General features: G+C 53.8%; 1 protein-coding gene across 1 annotated transcript in view; it reads right to left on the reverse strand.

The window, feature by feature from the left end:
- ALX4 (ALX homeobox 4) overlaps positions 1-23,094 on the reverse strand; it is a 33,893-nt gene that overhangs the window by 7,327 nt on the left and 3,472 nt on the right. Inside the window, exon 2 of the mRNA XM_036428252.2 lies at positions 1,527-1,837. Coding sequence (XP_036284145.1) covers positions 1,527-1,837 — 311 coding nt within the window. The remainder of the gene's footprint in view (positions 1-1,526; positions 1,838-23,094) is intronic.

Genomic DNA, 23,094 nt, shown 5'->3' on the forward strand with positions numbered 1-23,094 from the left:
GCACTGCAAATGTCTCTCCCTCCGCCTGGTGTGACTGGTGAAGCGTGTATCGCCTTGGAAGAGCTCTGATAAGACTCCTTAGTGAACTAATGCCACAGGTGGTGCCCTTGGGGTCTGCTGAGTAAGGCAGGGCTCTTTGTCCCTGCACTGAAAGTCCTTCTGAGCTGAGCTGAGCTGCAAAAAAAAAAAAGGAAAAAAAATTCCCCTTTTCCTCAAGCTGTTGACTTCCCTAGCACACTGAGGGGGAAACCTGCTATCTGATGACATTTTATTTGCCATTTCTAACAAGCTTTGGGGTGGAAAGCAGGATGAGCATGATGCTCTGTGTGAAGCTGAGGCCTGAGCTTTAGTGCGTAAGTTTTGTCACCTGTTTGGGGTACTCAGAGGTCTTGGTTTCCTGTCTGGTTCTTTCTTTGCTGTATGTAATTTCACACAGAGTGGCGGGGACACCCTCTCTGGACAAATGAGGTCAACTGGTCCACAAATATTTACTTTTTGCCTTTGTTTCTCTGATTTTGGCTTTCTCTAATTGGTAGGAATACAGGGATGAACAGTCACATAGTACCTGCTCTCAAAGGCTCATATTCCAGTGAGAGGAGACAAACACAAAATAATGTAAGCCAGTCATTTCTACAAAGGAAATAAAATAGGATAATGTGGCAGTAGGTGACCTGGTTTGGTTGTGTTATGTTGTGTTGTGTTGTGTTGTGTTGAGTTGACTTGGTTTGAGTTGAGTTACATTGTGTTGAGTTGTGTTGATTAAGTTGGATTGTATTAAATTGAGTTGTGTTGGATTTTGTTGGGTTGGGCTGGGTTGAGATGTGTTGAGTTGTGTTGCATTGTGTTGGTTTTGGTTGAGTTGGGTTGTACTGAATTAAGCTGTGCTGGATTTTGTTGTGTTGTTGTTGTGTTGAGTTGTGTTTTGTTGGTTTGGGTTGAGCTGAGTTGTATTGAATTGAGTTGTGCTGGATTTTATTGTGTTGTATTGTGTTTGTTGTGTGATTGGGTAGTGCAGAGGGCTTCTGCTTTCACCATAAAGGTCAAGAAGATTTCTCAAAGGAAGCATATAGAGTTGGGACCTGAAATACAGAGGAGTAGGTGGCCATCTTGGGCAGAAGGAAGAGCTGGATTGGTCTTTAAGCTGGGCTGCTGTGATGTCTTTAAGTTTACCCTGTTTCCTTTCTAAGAGACAGATCTTCTCTAGCAGAACCTAGTCATTTACTCCTTTATGAAACCACTTAGACTCTCACACCATTTAGAGCCCAAATACAGCTTCCAAGCTTCCTGCCCCCTCTTCCCCCCCCCCCCCCAGGGCCCTCTTCTCCCACTCCTGCTCCAACCAAAGGGAGGAGCCCAATGTTAAAGTGAAGCAGGGCCATGAGGGGCGGGCTGGGAGCCTCTGGGGCTCTCCTTGGACGAGGTGAAGACAGTGAGGCTGAGGGACAGTCGGCAGGCTCAGCTCCAAGGGCAGGCCCTGCTCTCACAGTCCCCCCCCCCCCCCCCCCGCCCCAAGCACCCTCACTGACCTGCACGCGGGCCTCGGTGAGGTCCGTCCTCATGGCCAGCTGCTCCCGTGCGTACACGTCGGGGTAGTGGGTCTTCTGAAAGACCTTCTCCAGCTCCTCCAGCTGGTAGCTGGTGAAGGTGGTCCGGTTCCGCCGCTTCTTGCCCTTGTTACTCTCCGAGTCAGCCTTCTCCAGTGGGCTGGGGAGGTCGGCGCTGGCCCGGTCCTGGGGCCCCTTCACCCCAGCCTCCTTCACACTGAGGTAGCTGCTGTCCATCCCCACGGTATCAGAGTCGGGTGGCAACTCTGGCTCACTCAGGGAGCTCTCTTTGGCTGAGGGGGAAGGAAACAAGGTCAGAAACCAGTGACTGAATCAAGAAAGAGAGCAAGGAGGGTCAGAGGTGCCATCCTCTGACTTGTCTCATTGGATGTGAGGTCAGGAGGCCTGGGTTCTAATCTTGGCTTGCCATTACCATGCTGGGTGACCTTGGGCAAGTCCCTTTCCCTCTCTGAGACTTTACTATCATCTCAAAATGGTCCCTTTTTAGCATCAATGTTATGTGAATATGGGTCAGTCATTATGACATCTATGACCTTTAATTCCCGCCCTTCTGAGCCCAGTCTCCTCCTTCTAGAAGGCCCCCCCTTGCCAGAACTTCTCCTTTGGGCATGGAGGGTGTGAGTCAGTGCCTTGGACCCCCAAGATGGAAGGGAAAACTCATTCATCTGTCATTTCTGGACCAACTGAGCTTGGGGTGAGGAGGAGAGGCTGAGGCAGACGGAAGTGCCCCTCTTTTCCTGGCCTGGTGTCTTTTGGAGGTTCAGCAGGAATTGCGGATCCCTCTCCAAAAATCCACATCCCTTGCCCTCCACACTGGTCTCACCAATTGGCCAAGCAGTGTCCGGGCCCCTCCGTTGGGGGGGAGGGGCTGGTTAATTTACACAAAGCTGGAGGCCCACAGCCACTGCTCTCTGTCAGAACGGGGCTCCGCCCACCAGTTCTTAGAAGCTGGAAAGGACCAGTCAACCTATGCAGGTCAGGGATGAGACAGAGGCCCCGGTGGGAGTGGTGTGTCTGCATCCAAAGAGCCCTATTAGCACATGGGCAGACACAATGGCCTCTGGGGTTGGAGCAAGGGCTCTGGAGCCCGACCCTAGGTATGAATCCCACAGGGATGACTCTCCAGCTGTGTGCTTTGGACACTTCACTGAACCTCTTTGTGCCTCAGTTTCCTCCTGCTGACGAGGGCAGCAGGATAGGTATCCTCATAGGGTAGTTGTCGGATTGAAGTGGCCACCATGTAAAGCACGCGGCACAGTACCGACTGGCTGTGCACGTTCCTGCCAGCGTCCTTATTCCCAGGGTGGTCTGGGCTGGCCAACAGCAGAGGACTGGCCCTGGAGAAGTCCGCCAAGTGGGCAGACGCTCGCCGGAGCACCTGAGTGCAAGTGCGTGTGTGGCCCTGTGGGGAGGGAGCAGGCTGGTATCTGCAGACAGGGTGTGAGCCCCTCTCGGAGCCGCAGTCCCTGTCTGTAGCTGGAGTTAGATGACATCACAGATGGATGAGACACATGTGCGCAGCCTCTGACAGAACCTTTCACACACAGGCTCCGATCACCACAAGCATGAGGGTCACGCTGACCCTCGCTTTCCTCTTCTGGGACGCATCCCAAGCAGTGGGCAGTACATGTTGGGACGAGGCCGCTGGCCCAGATGTCCTGACCCTGCCCAGGTCCTGAGGCTTCAGGCTCGCTCCAGGCTTTGTGGGTACCCCGGGGCTCTCTTCATGGGGGGGCCGAGGGGGGGAGCTGCGAGGGACATTTCATGTCATTCTACCTCCCTCTCTGAGGCCCTGAAGATGAGGGGGTGGAGGTGAGGGAGCCTGGAAGCAGATCCAGGAGGACATTTCAGGGGGTCACTGCCAGTGCCGACACCCCCAGGGGGTGGGCTGGCCCACGGGATCACACATGACACCATGTGAGCCTGGCACAGATCGCCAGGTCTTGGTGACAGCTTCATGTGAACTGCCGCTGGCAGCTGGGCCAAGAGCTTTCAGCAGAGATATTTATCTTCCTGGCAGACAAATAAGTTTTATATTTTGGGTGTTTTTTTTTTTGTTTTTTTTTTAAAGAGAAGAAATCCCACTCAGCCTCACCAAAAATAAACATCTCTGTTATGCAACTTCCTGTAGGTCTGACTGGCAGGGGGCAGCCCCTACCCCCTCCTGCCCGCGAACTGGGCTCCCTGGGCCCCATCTCATGACCCTGTGGACCCTTAGTGCAGCCTCAGGCCCCCAGGCTGGGGTTGGGGCCGCCCCACACAGCCTCACGGGCTGAGCAGAAGGAACTCCATGTTATGGAAACGAATGGTTGGTAGGGACCAAAGTCCTGGTTTTAATCGGGGGGGGGGGGGGGGGCGGTTGAGGCCAGAGAGCATGGGGAATGTGCGCTAACCCTCTCAAGTCCCGGGTCCTTCCCCGAGGAGAGGAGAGCAGAAGAGCGTAGGGGCAGAGGAACCAGGCCTCCCATAGCCAAGGAGCCCTGCTCAGCGTGTCATGGGGCACCGTGGGGAGGTGGCAGAACAGCCAGTCTTCCATGGTGAGGAGTCAGAACTCAGTCTCCCCACCTCCAGCCACCCACTGAGAGGGCGTGAGGGGGGAGATGGGGAGACAGCACGGTCTGTATGCAGACACCACACCAAGGGCTGGGAGGTCTGCCATGACTCCGTGGGATTCATTTCACATCAGTCTCGTCTGCAGATGGGGCAGGCACACCCCTCGGGAACGGGGAAGGGGGGTGAGGGGAAGCAGCCAGAGAGGGTGTCGCACCTCATCAGGGTGGCGAATCCCTCCCACCCTGGGACTATGGACCTTCCCCTTGGGATCTGGATGGGGAGGGGGGCAGGCATGTCTGTGTCCAGGCGAACGTCCGCCGACCGGAAAGGCAGGAGATGCGGGAATTCTGGCAAACAGATGCTTCTGGTGCTCAAAGAGGAAGGAGAGCCTCCCAATCTCAGTCCTGATTAGTGGTCGCCTTGCTTGATGTCCTTTGGCAGCAAAGGAACTTTCCCCGAGGTTCTGTGCCCACCCAGCTGGTGGCATGACAAGCCGAGGCCCTCTCAGGTTCTCGGTCCAAACCTCTCGGACTTGGGGCATCTAGCTCAGTCTCCTTCCACCCCAGCATCTCCACCCAGTGCCGCTGCCCTGGCTTTGATGACAGAACTCACTGCCCCTGGCAGCTGGACCTCCGTCCTGCAGTCCAGCCCTGTCTGTGTCCTGGAGACCTGACGCCCTGCTCCTGGTTCTAACCCTACAGACCCCTCAATACAGCCCAGTGGACATTGCGGGTCGGCTGCCCCCCTCGGAGTTTCCCATCTCCTGACTGAAGGTTCAGTTCCCCTTGCTGCTCCTCAGGTGGCCCCGGGTATATGGAGCCTGTCTCTGACAGGAGGATGCCAGGGATGGTGCCAGCAAATTGTTCTCTGGCTGGATGATCCCAAGGGGCTGGTGGAGAAGCAGCATGGCATCCTGAGACCTGGGTGCCCTTCTCAGTAAGATGGCACTGAAAATAGAGCTCCTGGAACACCACCTCCCCCCCCCCCCCATCTCCCAGGGCGGGCCCAGGTGGCAGAGGCACGGAGACGGGCTTGGGCATGTCCATGTCCAGGAACCCCAGCCGGGCATCTGCCAGGAGCCAGCTCCGCACCCACCAGGCTGCTGTGCTGGAGTGGAGAAGTCCCCTGGGAGTCTGCCCGATGGCCAGGCTGCAGAACCACTGTCTTCAGGACAATGGCACCAGCATGAGGCCGAGGAGCAGCAAGCCCTGCCTGGGGCCGGGTCACTGGCCTGGCCTCTGGGTTAGGCTCCTCTCCAGCCCCCCTCCACTCCCCCAGTCAGGTCGCGTAAGGACTTCGAACGGTGCTGTGCTGACTGACACCCCTTCCACAGTGGGCTTTGTCTCCGGCTGTGGGGCCCAATACCCTGAAATCCTGATCTGCATCTTCCCCATGGAATGTCCCGATGTGGACATGACCCCCAGGCCACCCAGAAGAATCAGTAAGGTGCCTAAGAGCACCACGGGCCCATGGAAGGTGCACAGGCCCTGGTGGCCATGGCGGTACCGCCTGCCCTTCAGACAGCCCAAGGTGAATGCTGCTTCCCTCGCCCGCTGCTGATGAAGTGGGAGCTTTCAGTTCCAGGTTCTGTTCTCAATCAGCGGCCCCCAGGGCCCGGGGCCTCTGCCGGAGCTCCTCCAGGCCTGAGCCTCTTCCGGGAGCTGCCGGGTCCATCCTGGCTGTTGGGTTTGGATAAAGCTTTCTTTATCCCCTGACCCTCTCTGCCCACTTGTCCTGGTTCAACCCAGAGGCGTCACTCTAATGTAGCCTGACCCTTGTTGGACGTGAGGGCCCTTGAGAGGTTTCCAAAGGTGCCTGCGAGTGTTTATAACTAGGATTTAAAGAGAACGTGTTAGGACTGTGGTTTAAAGAGAAGGGACTGCCGAAACCGGTAGTGGGTAGAGCATCAGCCTGTGGACTCAAGGGTCCCAGGTTCGATTCTGGTCAAGGGCATGTACATTGGTTGCGGGCACATCCCTAGTTGGGGGTGTGCAAGAGGCAGCTGACCGATGAATCTCTCTCATCGATGTTTCTAACTCTCTATCCCTCTCCCTTCCTCTCTGTAAAAAAATCAATAAAATATATTTTAAAAAATAAATAAAGAGAAGGGACTTCTGAAGCCATTGGGGGAAGAGAGTGCCGGGTGCCTCTGCGTGGGCGCTCCTTCCGTGTGCCCAGAGTGTGCCCTCGGGCATGAGGCATGGTCGCAGTTGTCAATGGGTGTGGGGGTAGGGACCCACGAGTACTTGCCTGCAGAGCATGCGCACTTGTGCAGGCAAGTGGGATGTGTGTGCTATTGCGTGCGTAAGCAAGCATTATCCTGCAAATACACATGAATGGGTATGGCCATAGGTGGTGTGTGTGCGTGTGTGAGTGTGCATGTGTGCGTGTGTGTGTGTGTAGTTGTGCCCAGGCCTTGCACATCGAGTGTGTGTCTGAGGGTCTGAGTAATCGTATCCTCCCTGGTTTTGATTACATCTATTTTTCCTCCAAACATCTGCTTTGAGGGACATGCCGCCCGCTCCGCTCCTCTGTTCTCGGGTGAGCGGCCTCGCACCCCCTGTGGCAGAGTGCACAGCGCCGATGTAATCTCCTTAAACAAAACAGGCCAGCGTGAGGCCCTTTCATGCTATTTAAAGGGCAGTGACTAAGCCCACTGCTGTCCAAACAGTCCTGTGGGGGTGGGGTGGAAGCCAAAGGTTGCTCATCGATCACGTCCCCAGCACACCTCCTCTGCCACAGGGCTCTGACCAGAGCTCAGCTTGACGGCCCTCGTTTAGCCCCGGGCCCGATCAGGAGGGCTGAAGGAGTGGCACAGGAGTGGCATTGCAGCGAGCTCACGTGGAGGCTGTCCTGTGGGCACCGGTGGGGCGGTGTCCCTGCCCCATGGAGCTGCCCACCTGCAGAGGACAGCGGGCGGCGGCACAGGTGCTTGGGCCGGCCAGCCGCCAGGTGACCCAGCACTCCTGTTCACCTGCACGCACCAGCCTCAGCCCTGAATGCTTTTCCGGACAAGGGCAGTCTGAGACACGGTCACCAACCACAGGGCTGAGTCTACCAGAGGACTCAGTGCCAACTGGTCTCCTCAGTGGGCCTGGGACAGCAAGAGGACTTTAGGGGAAGTTAGTGACACCTGAGTACAGTGATGTTTAAAGAAAACAAAAACAGCCGAAACCGGTATGGCTCAGTGGATAGAGCATCAGCCTGCAGACTGTAGGGTCCCAGGTTCCATTCCAGTCAAGGGCATGTACCTTGGTTGCGGGCACATCCCCATTGTGGGGGGTGGGCAGAAAGCAGCTGATCGATGTTTCTCTCTCATCGGTATTTCTAAATCTCTGTATCTCTTCCTTCCCCTCTGTAAAAATCAATAAAATATATTTAAAAGAAGAAAAGAAAACAAAAACAGTGGGCAAAGTATGTGATCAGACACTCCACGCAGGTGGCAAATACGCACGAAACACGCCCGGCGTATTGCCCGCCATGAAAGGCAGACGACGAGCCCTGTGAGATGTCACTGCACACACACACCCAGCAATGGAAGTCAGAACCGGGCGGTACCAAGTGCTGGCGAGGACACGGAGCAACTGGAATTCTCCCGTCGCTGGTGGGCACGATGGGGCCATGTCAGAGCCATAGGCTGACCACACGACCCAGCAGATTCACTGCCGGGCATTTGCCCGAAAGAAACAAAGACATTTTCAGGGGATAGGGGCACCAAATCTGCATGCACTGTTTAAGACTTTTTTTTTTTTTTAATATATTTTATTGATTTTTTTACATAGAGGAGGAGAAAGGGATAGAGAGCTAGAAACGTCGATGAGAGAGAAACATCGACCAGCTGCCTCTTGCACACTCCCTACCGGGGATGTGCCCGCAACCAACGTACATGCCCTTGACCGGAATCGAACCTGGGACCTTTCAGTCCGCAGACCGACGCTCTACCACTGAGCCAAACCAGCTTCGGCTGCATGCACTGTTTAGAGCGCCTTTGTTCATAATCGCCCCCAAACTGGAAACAACCCAACTGTAGATGGCTGAGCAAACTGTGGTGCAGCTATGCGATGGGGTACTGGTCAGGGATGAGCGGAACGCGTGCTGATACAAGCAATGGCACGGCTGACTCTCAAAGGTAGGCTATGTTCTCCAAGAGAGGCCGGTCTTGAAATGAATTTAACTCATCCCTGCACTTATTTATCGTATGGCATTTGGGGAAGGCGACAGGTCAGGACGGAGGAGAGACCACTGGTGGTCGGGGTCGGGGAGGGGTTTGACCACAAAGGGTGACACTGGTGTGTGGACCCATCCAGTATCCCAATCGTTACAGGAACGTGTTAAAATTCATAAAACTTACACCCCCCCACACATTTAAATTTTACAGAATCTTATTTTAAAAATAAAAGAGATGCGAGTAAAGAAAGTACAGAATTGTGTTTAAATATACTAAGGGAAACTAAGTAAGTGAAACGTTTGTAGGTCTTCACCCAGTAATCCCACCTCTAGGAATTTATCCTGAAGGAATGATTATGATGAGCACAAAGAATTAACTAGAGATAAAGTTCATGTGGCATTATTACACAGAAACCCTGAAAATAGCCAGGATGTCTGGGAAAGGACCTGGGTTAAATGAAGGACGGTGGTTCCAGAAATGGAAGCTCTTTCCCCTGCAGACTGTTTCTTCCTTGGCATTTGACACGCATATTATTACGTGTTTATTTGTTTTTTACACCCCCCTTTGTTTATTGTCTCTCTCTCCCTTCCATAAAATAGGGAGTATATCTGAATATCTTTGTTTTGTTGTCCTTCACTCTATTGCCTAGCATTGTGGCTGGCACGTAGTAGGTGTTCACTAAACATTTGATGAACAAATGAAAGAAACTGGCATTATAGAAGAATAGCATTTTAGAACTCAGAAAAATGTTCATAATATATTAGGTAAATCTCATTTGAGAGGTGGGGAAAGGGGGTGGGTGGGTGAAGGATCTGTCCTTAGAAAATACTAGAAGTTTCCAGAGGTAAGAACACAGGTTCATTTTGTTCTTTTTTGTTTGTTTGTTTGTGGTTTGAGTTAATTTTCTGTTTATCCTACCATGAACAGGAATTGCTTTTATCACTTTATAATGCTATTTGAAAGCAGCCATTAGTAATAAGTGCTGGACGCTGCTGTGGGATCTTGGGAGGAGGGACGTGAGCCCCACTTGGAATGGGTGGAGGAAGGGGGCAAGCTTCAGAGAAAGACCCCTTTTGCAGTCATTGGCCACCTCCTCACAAACTGGGCCCCTCCAGACTCTGAGGCCTCTTGGATAACACACACACACACACACACACACACACACACAGGCGGACCCTGTTTTCTGAAAGTCTTTTTTAACCTAAGACTGTCCTGTACATCATTCCATGCTGTTCCATACTCTTCCACCACATCCTTTTTCGTGGCTGCATAGTATTCCACCACATAGCTAAACTCTATTTTATCTAAGCAACCCTCTATTGTTGGCTTTCTGACTCTCTGAAATTATCACAGGCCTCTGATGACCATCCTTATCAGTAAGCCCCTCAGGACACTCATGGTTTCCTTAGAAGACACTCCAAGCACTAGAAATACTGAGCTAAATCATGCACACACCTTAAGACCTCGGAGGACACGGCCAAACTGTCTCCTAAGAACGTGCCCACTTCATCAGTGAGCAGCACGGTGCCCCCTACTGCAGGGCCATACTGTTTTTAAATCTTTGCCAGTGTGATGGGTAAAAGTGAAATTTTGTTTGCATTTACTTTTCTGAAATAATCAGTGAAGTGAAACCTTGCATTTGTCATGAATTGCTCCTGTTGGGTTTATTTTTGTGAATTGCTTCTATTAGGTTTCCAAGGTGACCCCTCCTCCCAACCTGACTCCTAGGGTGGGCTCCCTTCTTCAGCACTGAATTCCCTGCCTGTGAGAGATGATTCATGGGGCTGTACCTCCATGAGACTCAGAAGAGCCAGGTCTCCCTGATGCATTGCTAGGTCCTGAGCCAGCGCCTAGGCTCCTGCCCTTGGTGGCACCGGAGCAGCTTTGTCTGCCCTGCTGAGGGTCGCTCCACAGAAAAGCGACCCAGGCCTTGGTCCCCAGCGCACACTGCTGGTGGGGGCTGGCTGCAGCATCTGGGTGGGAATGCAGACCTTGTGGAAGGAGGGGGTGCAAGGAAACCAGCCACAGGGCAGGCCATGAAGACCAATGGTGGCCCCGTAGCCTCTGTGGTCCGGAACAAAACTCTTGGCTGTTCTGTTTCCTCAGCACCATCAGTATTGTTCAAATCTTAGCCAGGAAGTGGGGGGCGGGGGAGAGGGAACAACCTCTGCAGGAAGCCAAGAGGAGGCGTCCCTGGGTCTTGGGGTGCTCTGCTCACCCCAGGGTCGGGTCCCTGGCCCCTGCCAGAAGGCAGTAGGGTCACACTCCCAGGTGGCCAGAATCAAGGCTGCAGTTGCTCATACTGGCCACCAGGAGGCACTGCAGTCCCAACAAAGTTCCTCTGGGCAAAGGTGGTGTCTCAGGGCCCCAGTCCCCTGATGAAATTTCTATAACTTTGGTTGAAGACTCAGGCCCTTACCTGAAGGGTTTGCCAAGCAAGTGGTTACTCAGTCCTGCTATGTGTCTGCTGTTGTCTTAGCACAACAAGGGACACAGCTGGATGAGGTGGGTCCGTGCTCCTCCCCATGGAGCCATTTCCTCCTCTAGTTCTGAGGGTGTTCACATGCTTGACTCATTTTGATCCTTTCCAAATGTCCCCACGGTGGTCTGAGCATCCTCATGTTAGAGGTAGGAAAGCAGGCTCACTGAGGGAGCCTCCGAATGTCTCCGCGCCGAGTAGCAGCCTGCCCTGAGCTCCCTTTATTCCCGAGCTGCTTCCCTTGCAGAGCCCGGGAGTCATGGCTCTCCAGCTACTTGAAATGAGCTGAGGAACGCACCCCCTTCCCCAGGGCCCCTGGTATTTTGCCTGGTTGGCTTTCCATGTGGCTAGCAGATTTGATGCCAACTCTTCTGTGGATTCTTCCCAAGGGAGACTCAGCAGAGGCCGGGCTGCAGACAGAAGCTCTCTCTGTTCTTCCCGCACAGGGGGGTAGGGGTTTTGTTCCTGTTGAGAGGCTGGAGGGGGCTTCCCAGAGCCAAGGAAGGAAACCGAATGAGCACTGAGCTCTCCCTACAAACCAGGAACTGTGCTTCATGCTTTACCCAGTACTAGGACATCTATCATCCATCACGGTCACCGTTACTGACCCTTTACATTACAACTTTGTGAAACATCCCCATTCCACAGGCCCAGACACTGAGGCCAGAGCGAGTAAATGACTTATCTAAGAACATACAATGGATAAGAGGCAGAGCTGGGGTCTGAACCCAAAGCCTGGGCATTTTCTCTGGACCTTCCTGGGATGCATTCCTTGTGTGGGACTGGGACATGGCACCAGGAATCAGGTTAAGGAGGACGCGAAAAAGACTGGGACTCAGGAGAATGGCTCCCCGCAGATGCCTCTACGCCGGCCCCATCACGGCCCACCTTCAGTGCTGGCCCTGACAGAACCCGTGGCACCTGGGATCGCCAGTGTGAGCCAGTGCCTTGTCTCAGGACTTGTTTTCAGGGTCTCCAACATCCCCCAGCTTACACCCAACTAACTTTCTTGTTCTCTCCCTGACATTATGTCTTGGTTTGCATTCATTCTCTACCAAATACTGAAGTATTGAGAGGTAAAAAGCCAACTTTCTCTTAAGAAGGTCATAAGAAAATAATACGTATGTTATGTTTATAGGCAGATTGTGAATACAGATACAATACATACATAGAGAGAATGCAAGAGAGATGGATACTGCCTATATAATAAAATATGAAATTTGGGGAATTGGCGTTAAGGGCATCTGGGAATTCTCTGTGCTTGTACCTTTTCTTAAAGTCTGAAATTACCTTAATACAAAAATTTGCTTTAAAGAAGAATGTGGAAAAATGAGGAAAAACGCTTTATCCAGGAATCCTCCTTTGGAACCCGTATTGGTAATCCTCTGAACATGACCCAGACTGGAGTTCAGTTAGCAGCCTCCCGCCTACCCCTCACCGCCCACAGCCTCTTGCGATTTTGTCATTAAGATGACAAGGTAGATGCCAACTCTGGGGACAAGCCCTCCTTCCCAGTCCTTCGGACACCTTCACTGTCACAGAAGCGTCTGGCGGCTCAGAGCTCACGGTCCCCATCTAGCTCCTCTGAGGCTGCAGGAGGCAGTATTTTGTTCCCTGAGGTCAAGCTACTGTTGGAACTTAGCTACAAATGTATTTTATCGTTTTGAGCTTATTGTAACTTCAGCTTTCCTACAGTTAGAGTAAATGAGTGAGGTTTCCTTGTATAAAAAATAAAGTGGTGAGATGGAAAGCCTACCGACAACTAATACAAGGGGACAGCTAACTGTCCACCAGCGGGGGAATGGATAAGCCAACTGTGGCGAGTGCAGTACACGGGAGTGTTATTCAGCCTCAGAGAAGGAAGTTCTGGCACGTGGATACATCTTGAGGAGAGCCAGCTGAGTGGAATAAGCCAGTCACCAAAAGACAAATCCTGTATGACTCCACCCCTGTGAGATACCCCGAGTACTCAAGTTCATGGCGACAGAAAGCAGTGTGGTGGTTGCTGGGTGATGGGGCGGGGACTTGTGGGTAATGGAGTACAAGCTTTAGTTTTATGAGATGAAAAGAGCTTTGGAGATGGGTGGTGGGGATGGGTGCCCAACATCATTAATACACTTAATGCCACGAACCTCACACTTAAAAATGACGAAGGTGGCACATTTGTTATGTGGATTTTATCACAATAAAAAATTGGAGAGCCCGGGCAGCAGGGCTCAGGGGTTGAGCATCGACCTATGAACCAGGAGGTCAGGGCACATACCGGATTACAGGCTCCAAACCCACGAGGGGCGTGCAGGAGGCAGCTAATCAATGATTTCTCCCTTCCTTTCCTCTCTGAAATCAATAAAAAATATTTTTTAAGAAATTGGGGGGAGGAAAGGGAAAGAAAGTCCACTAGCCAGTGTCCTGTAGGCCCTCTGTCCTGCCTGCAGCCTGCACGGCCTGCTCCATCCGGTCCTAGGTCTCCTTCAGCCCCAGCTTATGCCCTGAATTCTTTCTCCCTGTCTTTTCCGTGTGCTATGTCTAGATTTCATTTATCAAATCCCTGGGTCACCTGCTTGTTCATTCACTAAACACCTCCCCAGGGCCTCCCCTGAGTCATGGCCTCATGGAGGGGACAGAAAGTCAAGGGTTACCAGGCCCGTTGGGCCAGAGCATGTTTTATGAGATGGGCACAGCAGGTCCACAGGGTGGAGCAGGCAGTCCTGGCGGGAAAGGTGGGGAGAAGTTTCAGCAATGCATGGCCTTGAACGGAGTGTTGAAAACCAGAGAGGTCTTGGCAAGGCTATGTTCCATTTTTGGTAAAACAGGACACTCCCAACTCCCCAAATTGGTCATATATGACCCAGGGAGACGCCTTCGGGGCCTCCCACCAGGGCTGCTGACAATAATAGAAACAACAATCACATAACCCCTTGTGTCTGAGCGGTGCTGAGCCATCCGCTTCCGTGTCTGATCCTCCCCAGATGCCCAGGAGGTCAGTGTGGTTGCCCATTTCGCGGAGGAAGAAACTGAGGTTAGACTAGTTTAACAACTTGCCTGAGATCACAGAACTAGGAGCGGGCAGAGCTGGGACTGAAGCCCAGCGGTCCAGCCACAAGCCCAGCGTGGTGACTGTCGCCTCTCGGGGCATCGATGAGGGGTCCTTCTTCCAGAACCAAATAAACTGATGAACAAAAATAGACCCAGAGACACGGATGCGTGAACACACTGTTGACCCTCTGAGGGGAGGCAGGGGAGGGTGGGTGGGAAGAGATCAACCAATGAACTTGTCTGCACATATGCATAACCCATGGACACAGGACATGGGGTGGGGAGGGCCTGGGGCTGGGGGAGGATGGGAGCAGGCTGGAAGGGTTTAATGGGGGATGGGGAGGAGGACCTTCCAGAATTCCCAGATTAAAAAAGATTAAAAAAAACAACTTCTGGTTTATTTTTAAGGAAGACCCTCACATACACATACTTGGACTGACTGAGGTGGCAACTTGAAGGCACAACCGTGCAATGGACACTGTCGTTTTAATGGCTGCATTGAGCAGAGGGGGGCTCAGGGGCCAGTGGACGGAGCTCAGGTCAGCTGTGAACGACTCACAGAAACCCGGCTCCCACGTCCATTCCTGGCGACACCTGGGCCACTTCCTTACGTGGGTGTGCACGTGTAAGTGCTCAAGGACCAGTTTCTCCGTGGGAGCATCCTGTGCCCCCTTCATGCCACCAGAGATTGGAGGTGGGGGTGGTGGGTGGGGGGGAGGGTCAGCAGCGAGAGGGCGGCCATTCCATAACCAGACCTCCGTGGCTCAGGGCCATGTGGGCTCAGGCAATGCTTCTCCGAGTGGGTCCAGACGCTGATGTTGAGCAGGCCAGGAGGCCATTTCACGTGGTCCGTGATCAGAAGCTTGGGGAGGGGTTTGTCGGTCCCTCCCATGAGTGGGAGCAGCCCTGGGCTGGTTCTGAGGAAGGCTCTGGAAAGAGAGGGCGGTAGGGCCTGGGCAGTCAGGATGCATGGCCATGTGAGTGGTAGAGGGAGGCAGTGTGCTGGGTCCTGACAGCCCCTCCCAGCTGCGCTCCAGGCCACAGTTTACGGAATTCTCTCGTGTGCTTGGTCCTGTCTGATGGGCACAGGCGTGAGGCCACCCAGACAGCGGGCATCAGCCCCAGGGCAGAGGGTGGGGAGGAAAAGACCCAGACTTTGGCTTAGGGGGCCTGAGCTGAGTTCACAGCTGGGACAGTGGCCCTGGGTGGCTCTCCACCTTCTTTATCTGTAAATCCGGGCTGCTAACACCTCCCAAAAGGTTTCAGTGAGAGAGCCCCTGGGCAACTCTGAACAGATGTTCCTTCATCACAGGGGGGCAAGCTGGGGCCCAGAAAAGATGCAGAACCCCCCTCCCCCTATTCTCTGTGCCCAGCTGTACCCATGCAGAGGTGAACACCGCACAAGCCTTGCCCCTGGGGGCCTTCTGGTCTGATGGTGGAGGCCAGACGAACACATAGAACATTCACTCACACTGCCTGGGTACAAGGTGGAGGGGGGGAGGCTGTAGGACCTGAGGGGCCTGGGGGTACCCCTCCCAGGACTTGGATCCCTCCTGCCCTCGTGTGAGGCAGAGAGCCAGCCTCATTCCTTTCATCACTCATCCATATTCGAAAAGATTTTGTTAACCACACAGTGCAGCTCAAGTAATAATTTTCCAATTTTATGCATTGAAGTCAGCGATAACTGTTACAGTTTTGACCAGACCGATACCATCGGAGTTTCCGCAAAATCCCCTCGACAGTGATGGCTAACAGCTGATCTGCTTTAGGAACTGTCCCAAGCTCCTTGCCCACCCACGTTCCCCTATTCGTCCTCGCAATATTCCTGAAAGGTGGGCATTCTTATCCTCATGTTAGAGATAAGGAAACTAAGGGGGAAAGTTCAACCAATGTGCCAAGTGCACAAGCGAAAGTCTGTTCCCAGGTCCCGGCTACACAAGCCTCCCCAAACCAAAGGCACCTGAAGTTTTAGGCAGCCTTCCAGACCAACAGGGGGAAGCACGACGTTTCTAGAAGATTCTAGGAATACTAGAAATGGTGCCTGAAGCTTGCCTTTGGCAGTAAGCAGTCCTCTATCACCAGCCCTTTTATCCACGGCCCCTCTTTCCACACATCCAGTTGCCCAAGGGCAGCAGAGGTCCAAAAATGTTTAATGGAAAATTCCAGAAATAATTCATATGTTTTAAAGGGTGCGCCCTTCTGAGCAGCGTGATAAAATCTTGTGCTGTGACCCTCGTTTTAGTTAACAATGGCCCCCTAGCCATTCGCATAACTTTTATGACAGTGCATTGTTGTTATTGTTCTATTTTACTATTGTTGTTAATCTTTTACTGTGCCTAATTTATAAGCTTCATCATAGGTGTGTATGCATAGGAAAAAACATAGTGTCTGTAGGGTTCAGTAGTATCTGTAGTCTCAGGCATCTGCTGGGAGTCTTAGAGTGTACCCTCCATGGGTAAAGGGGGGCGACTATATTCACAGGGCAACGTGCTGGAGTGGGGAGGGGGGGGAGCATGGACAGAGGCCTTCCCTCCTGGAGCTCCTCCTGCTCCACAGAGGGGGGCTCTGGGTCATCTTACCTAAGGGAGTGGGTCCCAAATGTGGGCGTCAGATGTGTGGGCCCTACAAGCACCTGAGAATTTCCCCCAGAAGCAAGTTCTCACAGGAGGGTCAGCTGATGTATATGGAGGCTCTGAACCCACTGGGGGCCCAGCCAGAGGCCTGGGGGTCTGTCCTCCACCCCTTCTCACCAGCCCAGTTCCTGGGAAATAAATGTGTCCCCGAGCTGAATCTCTTTGACCTGTCGTCAGTCACCGGCCTGGAGGTAAAAGGGGGGACAGGTTGACTTGCGAGGTTCCCCATTTTCTGGGATTCTGGACTTTACCTAAGAAGGCATGCAAGGGACAGACAGACAGACCGATGGGACAGAAAAGTGAGCCTAAAAATAAGCTCTCAAATATATGGCCGATTGGTTTTTGACCAAGGTGCCAAGATCATTCAATGGAGAAAGGGCAGTCTTTTCAACAAACGGTTCTGGGAAAACCAAATATCCACATGCAAAAGAATGATGTTGGACCCTTATCTTATACTGTAGGCAAAAATTAACTCAAAATGGATCAAAGACCTCAGCTTAAGAGGCAAAATTATAAAGCGCTTAGAAGAAAACCGATACTGGAGTGAGCAAGGATTTCTTGGATATAACACAGAAAGTATGGGGAAACTCAATGAAAACGAACGAATTGGATTTCATCATATTTAAAAGCTTTTTTGCATTTAAAGGACACCATCTGGAGAGTTAAAAGACGACCCACAGAACGAGTGGAAATATTTGCAAATCACATATCTGATAAGGGATTGATATCCAGAACAGAACTCCTACCACTCAACAACCACCACCACCACAACAAAACAACTCCATCCAAAAACGGGCAGAGAACTAGAATAGAATTTTCTCCACAGAAGACATACAAATGGCCGAACACAAAAGGACAAGTAAGGCTGGCATGATCCACATCCATGAGGTACCTAGAGCGGGAAAATTCATGGCGACAGAAAGGGGGGCAGAGCTCCTCAGGGACTCGGGGGAGAGATGTCAGGTTCTCCCCACAGGCCTTGATTCCAAGGAAGGAGAAAGGAAGAGAGGATGAAAATATTTTTAGTTCACTTATATGTGGAAGCTAATGAATCAAATAAAGTAGAGACAGACTCATGGATACTGAGAACAGATTGAGAGCTTCAGAGGGGAGGGGATCAATAATGAGAGGGGGTGGGGCCCTTCACCCTCCCCCACAAACAACTTGACCTTGCAGGATGCACTGGAGGGGGTTAACTGAGGCCACCTGACTGACCTCCGCTCTCTGCTCTCACGGAGTCAGGCACTTCAGTGCCCTTTTCTGTGAAGATCCTGCAGGCACCTACCTCTCTGCACCAATATCCCTCACTCCCCCTTCCTCATAGGACAGGCCCAAACAGCCCCATTTTACAAACGAAAGCATAGGAGTGAAGTCAGAGAAATGAGGGGATTGTTCCAAAAAAGAAAGAAAGAAAGAAAGAAAGAAAGAAAGAAAGAAAGAAAGAAAGAAAGAAAGAAAGAAAGAAAGAAAGGCCAGGACATGAACTTGGGTCTCTTGATCTCCAAAGAAGACATGGGGGAGCTGAAGGGAGGGGAGGGGGGGGGGGAGAAAGGAGAGAAGCAGCAAGGGCTTTTCAGCTACCAGAGAAGATCCAGTGGGCCTGTGGTGACTCCCAGCTTCCTTCAACTTCTCTGAGACCTCCCCTTCCCAGGCAAGGCGATGCCCTCCTGGGGGGCGGAGGAGGGGACTTCTAAGGAACTACATGCTGGGCGGACAGCCCTTCCCACCACTACACATCCAAGCTGCTCTCCTCTGCCAGCCCGAGCAAGGACTCCCCATTCCAGCATTGCCTGATGCACTGGAACCGCCAAGTTATTATGCTGTGCCCCACCCTGGCGCTCCTCTGAATCCCCCACAAGGACTGGCACAGTGATGGCTACGTTTGGGGAGTAATGAGTGAGTGGAATCAGGCACTTCAGTCCCCTCCTCTGGGAAACAGGACATCTGTCTGGGCCAAGAGATGTCTGGGGCCTCTTCCAACACTAGGTGGGACACCCCACCTGACACCCAGGACCCATTGTGTGTGGGTGGGCAGTACCCAGGCTCCTGGATGCCCCTGAGGCTCCGGGCCTGGCACATGGTCAACGGAGAGAGGAGGAGGTCAGTCATGTGGCCTCAGTTAACCCCCCAGGCACAAGCCCTCGTGGTTTCCACCAAGCAGGAAAGAAATCCTGGCCCAGAAGCCACTCAGAGAGCATTTATGTTTTGGTGCACAGAGAGTGTGCAATGTACAGGAGGGGTTACCATGAAGGAAGTGGGTGAGCCTGAGCAGATCTTTCCCAAGTCCTTTCTCCTCCTCCTCCACCCCCAGTAGTGGTTCCCTCCTTCCCATTACCCTGTTTACAGGGCCCCATTTCTCTTTGGGCCTCAGTTTGCTCATCTGCTAAATGGGATCTGCAACATGCAAAAGGATGGTGCAGACGACGGTTTCTCTCCAGAGTGAGCCACATAGGGCAGAGGGTATACTCAAAGCTAGGGGTCAAGGGGAGGCCTTGCTGTAGTGTGGGTGGGTTGGGGGGACCCTGTGGAGGCCCCAGGAAGATGCTGGGGACTGGGTGCCACCCCCATGGGCCAGAACAAGACTTTGCCTTCCCAGGGCCGGGAAGGCCACAGGCAGTAATGCACTGGTTTAGTCTTGTTTCCCTGGCATTGTACATAGGTGCGTGCCCTTGGGCACACGAGGCTCATGTACACTGGGGATCGTGTGTGCTCTTCTGTCACACAGGAGTGCACACAGGTCAGTACATTCGAACACCCACTTGGCCTCCACTCAGGACAAAGGTGCTGGGATATGCTCCTAGGTGGCCCTGCCCATGCTCCAGCCACACTCTGAACGCAACAATTCTTCAGTCCCCCTTCCAGTCCGTACACACTTACTATGCCCAAACTATACCCCCCCGAAGGACGGAGCCAGAGAGTAGCAGATAGGTGCTCAGCTTGTCCTCCCAGGACCAGGTCTGCACATAGGTGCTCAGAGGGTGCAGAGCAGGGAAGATGAGGGAGACAGCATTTGTGTGGCCTGGAGGGCCCAGGAACTCCAGAGCCTCAGCTTGATCCTGGTCACTTGTGAGCATAAAGACACCCCGAAGCTCCCCACTCCATGTTTAAACCCCACCTGGAGCCTAGAGCCTGCATCCCACTGGGCCCCCCAAGACTGCAGCCCATTGGTCCATGTGCCTGTAGCACACCCCAGGGAGCCCCCAGGGCCCCGCTTTGCCTCCTGGGAAACCTCTCTGTCCGCTGTGTCCCGTTTCCCCTGGACAAAAGTGTGTGTGTGGGTGGGAAGAGCAGGGAATCACGGAGAAGGCCGGTCCAAACTGGTACCGGCACAGAAACCCCGCGAGGGTCTTTGAAACTTGTCCAAGCTTCAACATTTCACAGCGCTACAGTCCAGACCCAGGGCAGGGAGAGGAGGGGACCTTCCCAAGGCCGTGCAGCCCGCAGGAAAGGACGGCAAGACCGCCTGCCCCTGTCTCAGGGCTGACCGCCCTGCCCGCGCTGGCGTCAGGCTGGACCCACACCCTCTCTGTCTTCTCCTCCATCACGGAGTGAGGAGCGCATTGAAGGCCAGCGGCTTTGCCCCAGCTGGGTGCCTGGGCCCTGGTTAGGAAGGAGAATCTGCTCCGTGGCCATCTGCTTTCTGAATCCCATGAAGCACGCAGGGCTTCCCACAGCGCTCAGCAGCCTCTCTCTGGACGTCCCAAGTGCAAACAGGGGTCACAGGGAAAGGCTGGTACTTGAAGGACAAGGTGTCTCCCCAACCCACCCCCCCTCTATCGCCCAGTCACCCTCCTCTTTTAAAAGGCGTTTCAGATGCCATGGCACCACAGTGAACCCCCAACTGCCTCTGGAGCCAGAATTGGAACCCGTCTGCTGCCCCTATGGCCACCTCTCCCTGCCCCCAGCCTTTCCCTTCTCTGAGTCTCCACTTTGCCTGTCTCTTCTCTCCATGGAGCTTCTCTCTCCTCCTCCTTCATCTCCCTCACCTCCTCCTCCTTTTCCTCCTCCTCCTCCTCCTTCTCCTTCTCCTCCTCCTCCTCCTCCCTCCTCCGTGCTGGCAGTCTGGGGTGGGATGGGGTAGAGGAGAGGGAACCACTGGGATAGTAGTGGGTAAGGGTCTGGTGTGCCCCGTGGCCGGAGACAGCACCCTGGACTTACAGGGTGGCAGAGGGGGGGCATTCTGCTGCACCAGGGAGTCAATCTTTCTGAGGATACCAGCTTCCCAGCAGCAAGGCGTTTGCTGTTCCCAGACCACCCGCACCCCTGGACTGGGCGAGGAAGGAGCATCTTGCTTGGAGGTGGGGTGTCGTTGCTCCTCTGGAGGGCACTCCCTGGGGCATCAGTAACTCCTAGAGGCACCAGCCTGAGGCTGGGGGAGAGGAGGGGGCGCTAGTTGATTAGAGAGAGGTGACTCCTCTTTCAGCAAAAGAGCTCCTTCTAGAAGAGGGGCCTCTTCCCACTGTACAGGGCAAACTGGCCAATGGGGTGTGGCGCTCAGGGCCCCTGACCGAGACCAAGACCAAGGGCGGCTTTCACTTTTAATGCATCTGTTGGGCGAAGCCACTCCGCATGTAGCCGGGGCCTCACTGTCTTGGTTTCGGAGTCTGATGGCTCCCTGTCACCTTAGCGAGTCCCGGGCGCCCCATAGCTGTTGTGGGAAGTTGCTGGAAGTTCCTGGGCAGGTGGCGCCTGGCCGGCGAGCTCAGATCCAGACTGGGATCTCACTGTCCCCAAACAGGGCCTGTGCCAAGGTCCCTGGGGGTCGTGGGAGCGGAGGACGCCTAAGCTCCGAGTGGAGAAAACACCTCCGGCCAAGCTTCTCCCCCATCTCCCCATCTCCCCCTGCTCGCAGAGACAGGCGCACCGCTCAGAGTCCCCCCCTTCATGCCCGCGGGGCTGCGGGCGCTCCCGACAGCTTCCCCTTTTCCCCCTTCTTTCCCCGCTCGCTGCTTCCAGCCCCTGGTCCAGGGGTCGGCAGCGGTGAAGCCTATTACACGAGAGTCCAACCTCCCCTCACCCCCGTGACTGCGAAGATCCCAGTATTTCCATTGCGAACGAATTTCAATGTTCCCGTGTGCCACCAAAGCAAGCCCTCGGGCGCAGAGCTGCGGGAGGGAGGAGAGAACCGGGTTGAGGCCAAGGTAAGGAGAGGTAGGTTCCCAGGAAAAGTGCGCCCTGCCTCTGTCCAAAAGGAAAGTCCTGGGGGCTCGGGCTGGATTGCATGTGGGTATTTGGGTATTTTAACTTGGTTTCCTACCACCGCTCCGGTGGCTGCAGTGCGCGTTGCTCCGGGTTTGGGCATCTCCGCGGAGCGCAGCAGCGGTGTGGCTGCGGCGGAGGCGGGAGGTTCCCGCCATAGCAGTGGCATGGGGAACCCCGCAAATGCAGGGCATACAAAGTCATCCTCCCAAGTCATCCTCCCGAAGGAAATGCCACCGACTGGCACAGGCGTGGTCCCCAGCTCCGCCGAGGTCTGGTCTGTAATTTTCTTAGAACAACTTACCAAAAATTTCCCCGCAAAGTTTCCGCGCACATATACACACACAACACACAACGGAGTAGCAGGACCCAGGTGGTCCTCACACCACTGTACACACACACACACACACACACACACACACACACAAACACACACGCGCAGTTCTTCCAAAGTCCCACTTAACCGTGGGGACTGCGCTGCGTGTAAACTATTTGTAAGAAAGAAAACGTTCTTCAAATCGATCGATTTAAAAGAATATTACTTCTTTAAAAATAAAGCTAGTTCTTCTGTTCTGTTTACGAAGATTGGTGTTTTAAGCGGGATTGTTGGAGCAGGCTGGCGGCTATCGAAATTATAGAACAAAAAAATTAAAAGCATCTTCCTTCGCTCCCTCTCCTCCAAAATTGTGGGGCCGGAGGAAGGGGGATCGGAGATGCCACAACTCCCAGGCTCCAGCATCCCGGACCACCCCACCCCACCAACCAAGGAGCTCACTGCTTCTGCCACATCTAGGCTTCCCCGTGCCTTTCGGGTCCCTTCCAAACCCCGCGCTGGTTCTTTGACTAATTTCAAACACCACCCGACTGGGGCAGAGTTGACCATTTTGCAGTGATTGTGTCCGCGTGGGGAAATAAATGTCCCGAGTATTCAACAGTGCCTCTCATTCCACTAATCAGGACCGGCCTCAGGGGCGCCCAGCGGCCTCGGCATAGTGGGATAGCGGGATAGCGGGCGGGACCTCAGCGCGGGGAGCGCTGCCCAGGCCGGTGGCTTCGGGGTAGCAATCCGCGCTCAACGAAAACCTGCGTGCACCGAATCGAAAGCGAAAGACAGAGGCAGCGGGGCTGCTCCCAGAAGAGTTCGGGGTGCATGGCAGGGCCTGGAGCGCCTGGAGCGGCTCCGGGGTTTGGTCCTGGGTTTGAGGGCCAGGTTCCTGAGCCTCCACCCCGGCGGCAGCGGCGGCGGCGGCGGCGGCGAGGGGGCTGTTTGAGCCGCTGAGAAATGTTCAGTCTCCAAGCTGGCGAGTCTCCTGGGGCCCGCGAGCTCAAAAACAGGCCAAGGATAGGAAGGGACTTCGGAAGGTCAAAGTGCTGCCCCAGAGCTAGGAGACCCAGGAGCTGGCGCCCTGGCGGCTCAGGAGCCCTGGAGGTCGTCGGAACTGCAGCCGGCCAGATCCTTGT

The sequence above is a fragment of the Pipistrellus kuhlii genome, unplaced genomic scaffold (genome assembly GCF_014108245.1).
Source record: "Pipistrellus kuhlii isolate mPipKuh1 unplaced genomic scaffold, mPipKuh1.p scaffold_m20_p_9, whole genome shotgun sequence".
Taxonomy (NCBI): domain Eukaryota; kingdom Metazoa; phylum Chordata; class Mammalia; order Chiroptera; family Vespertilionidae; genus Pipistrellus; species Pipistrellus kuhlii.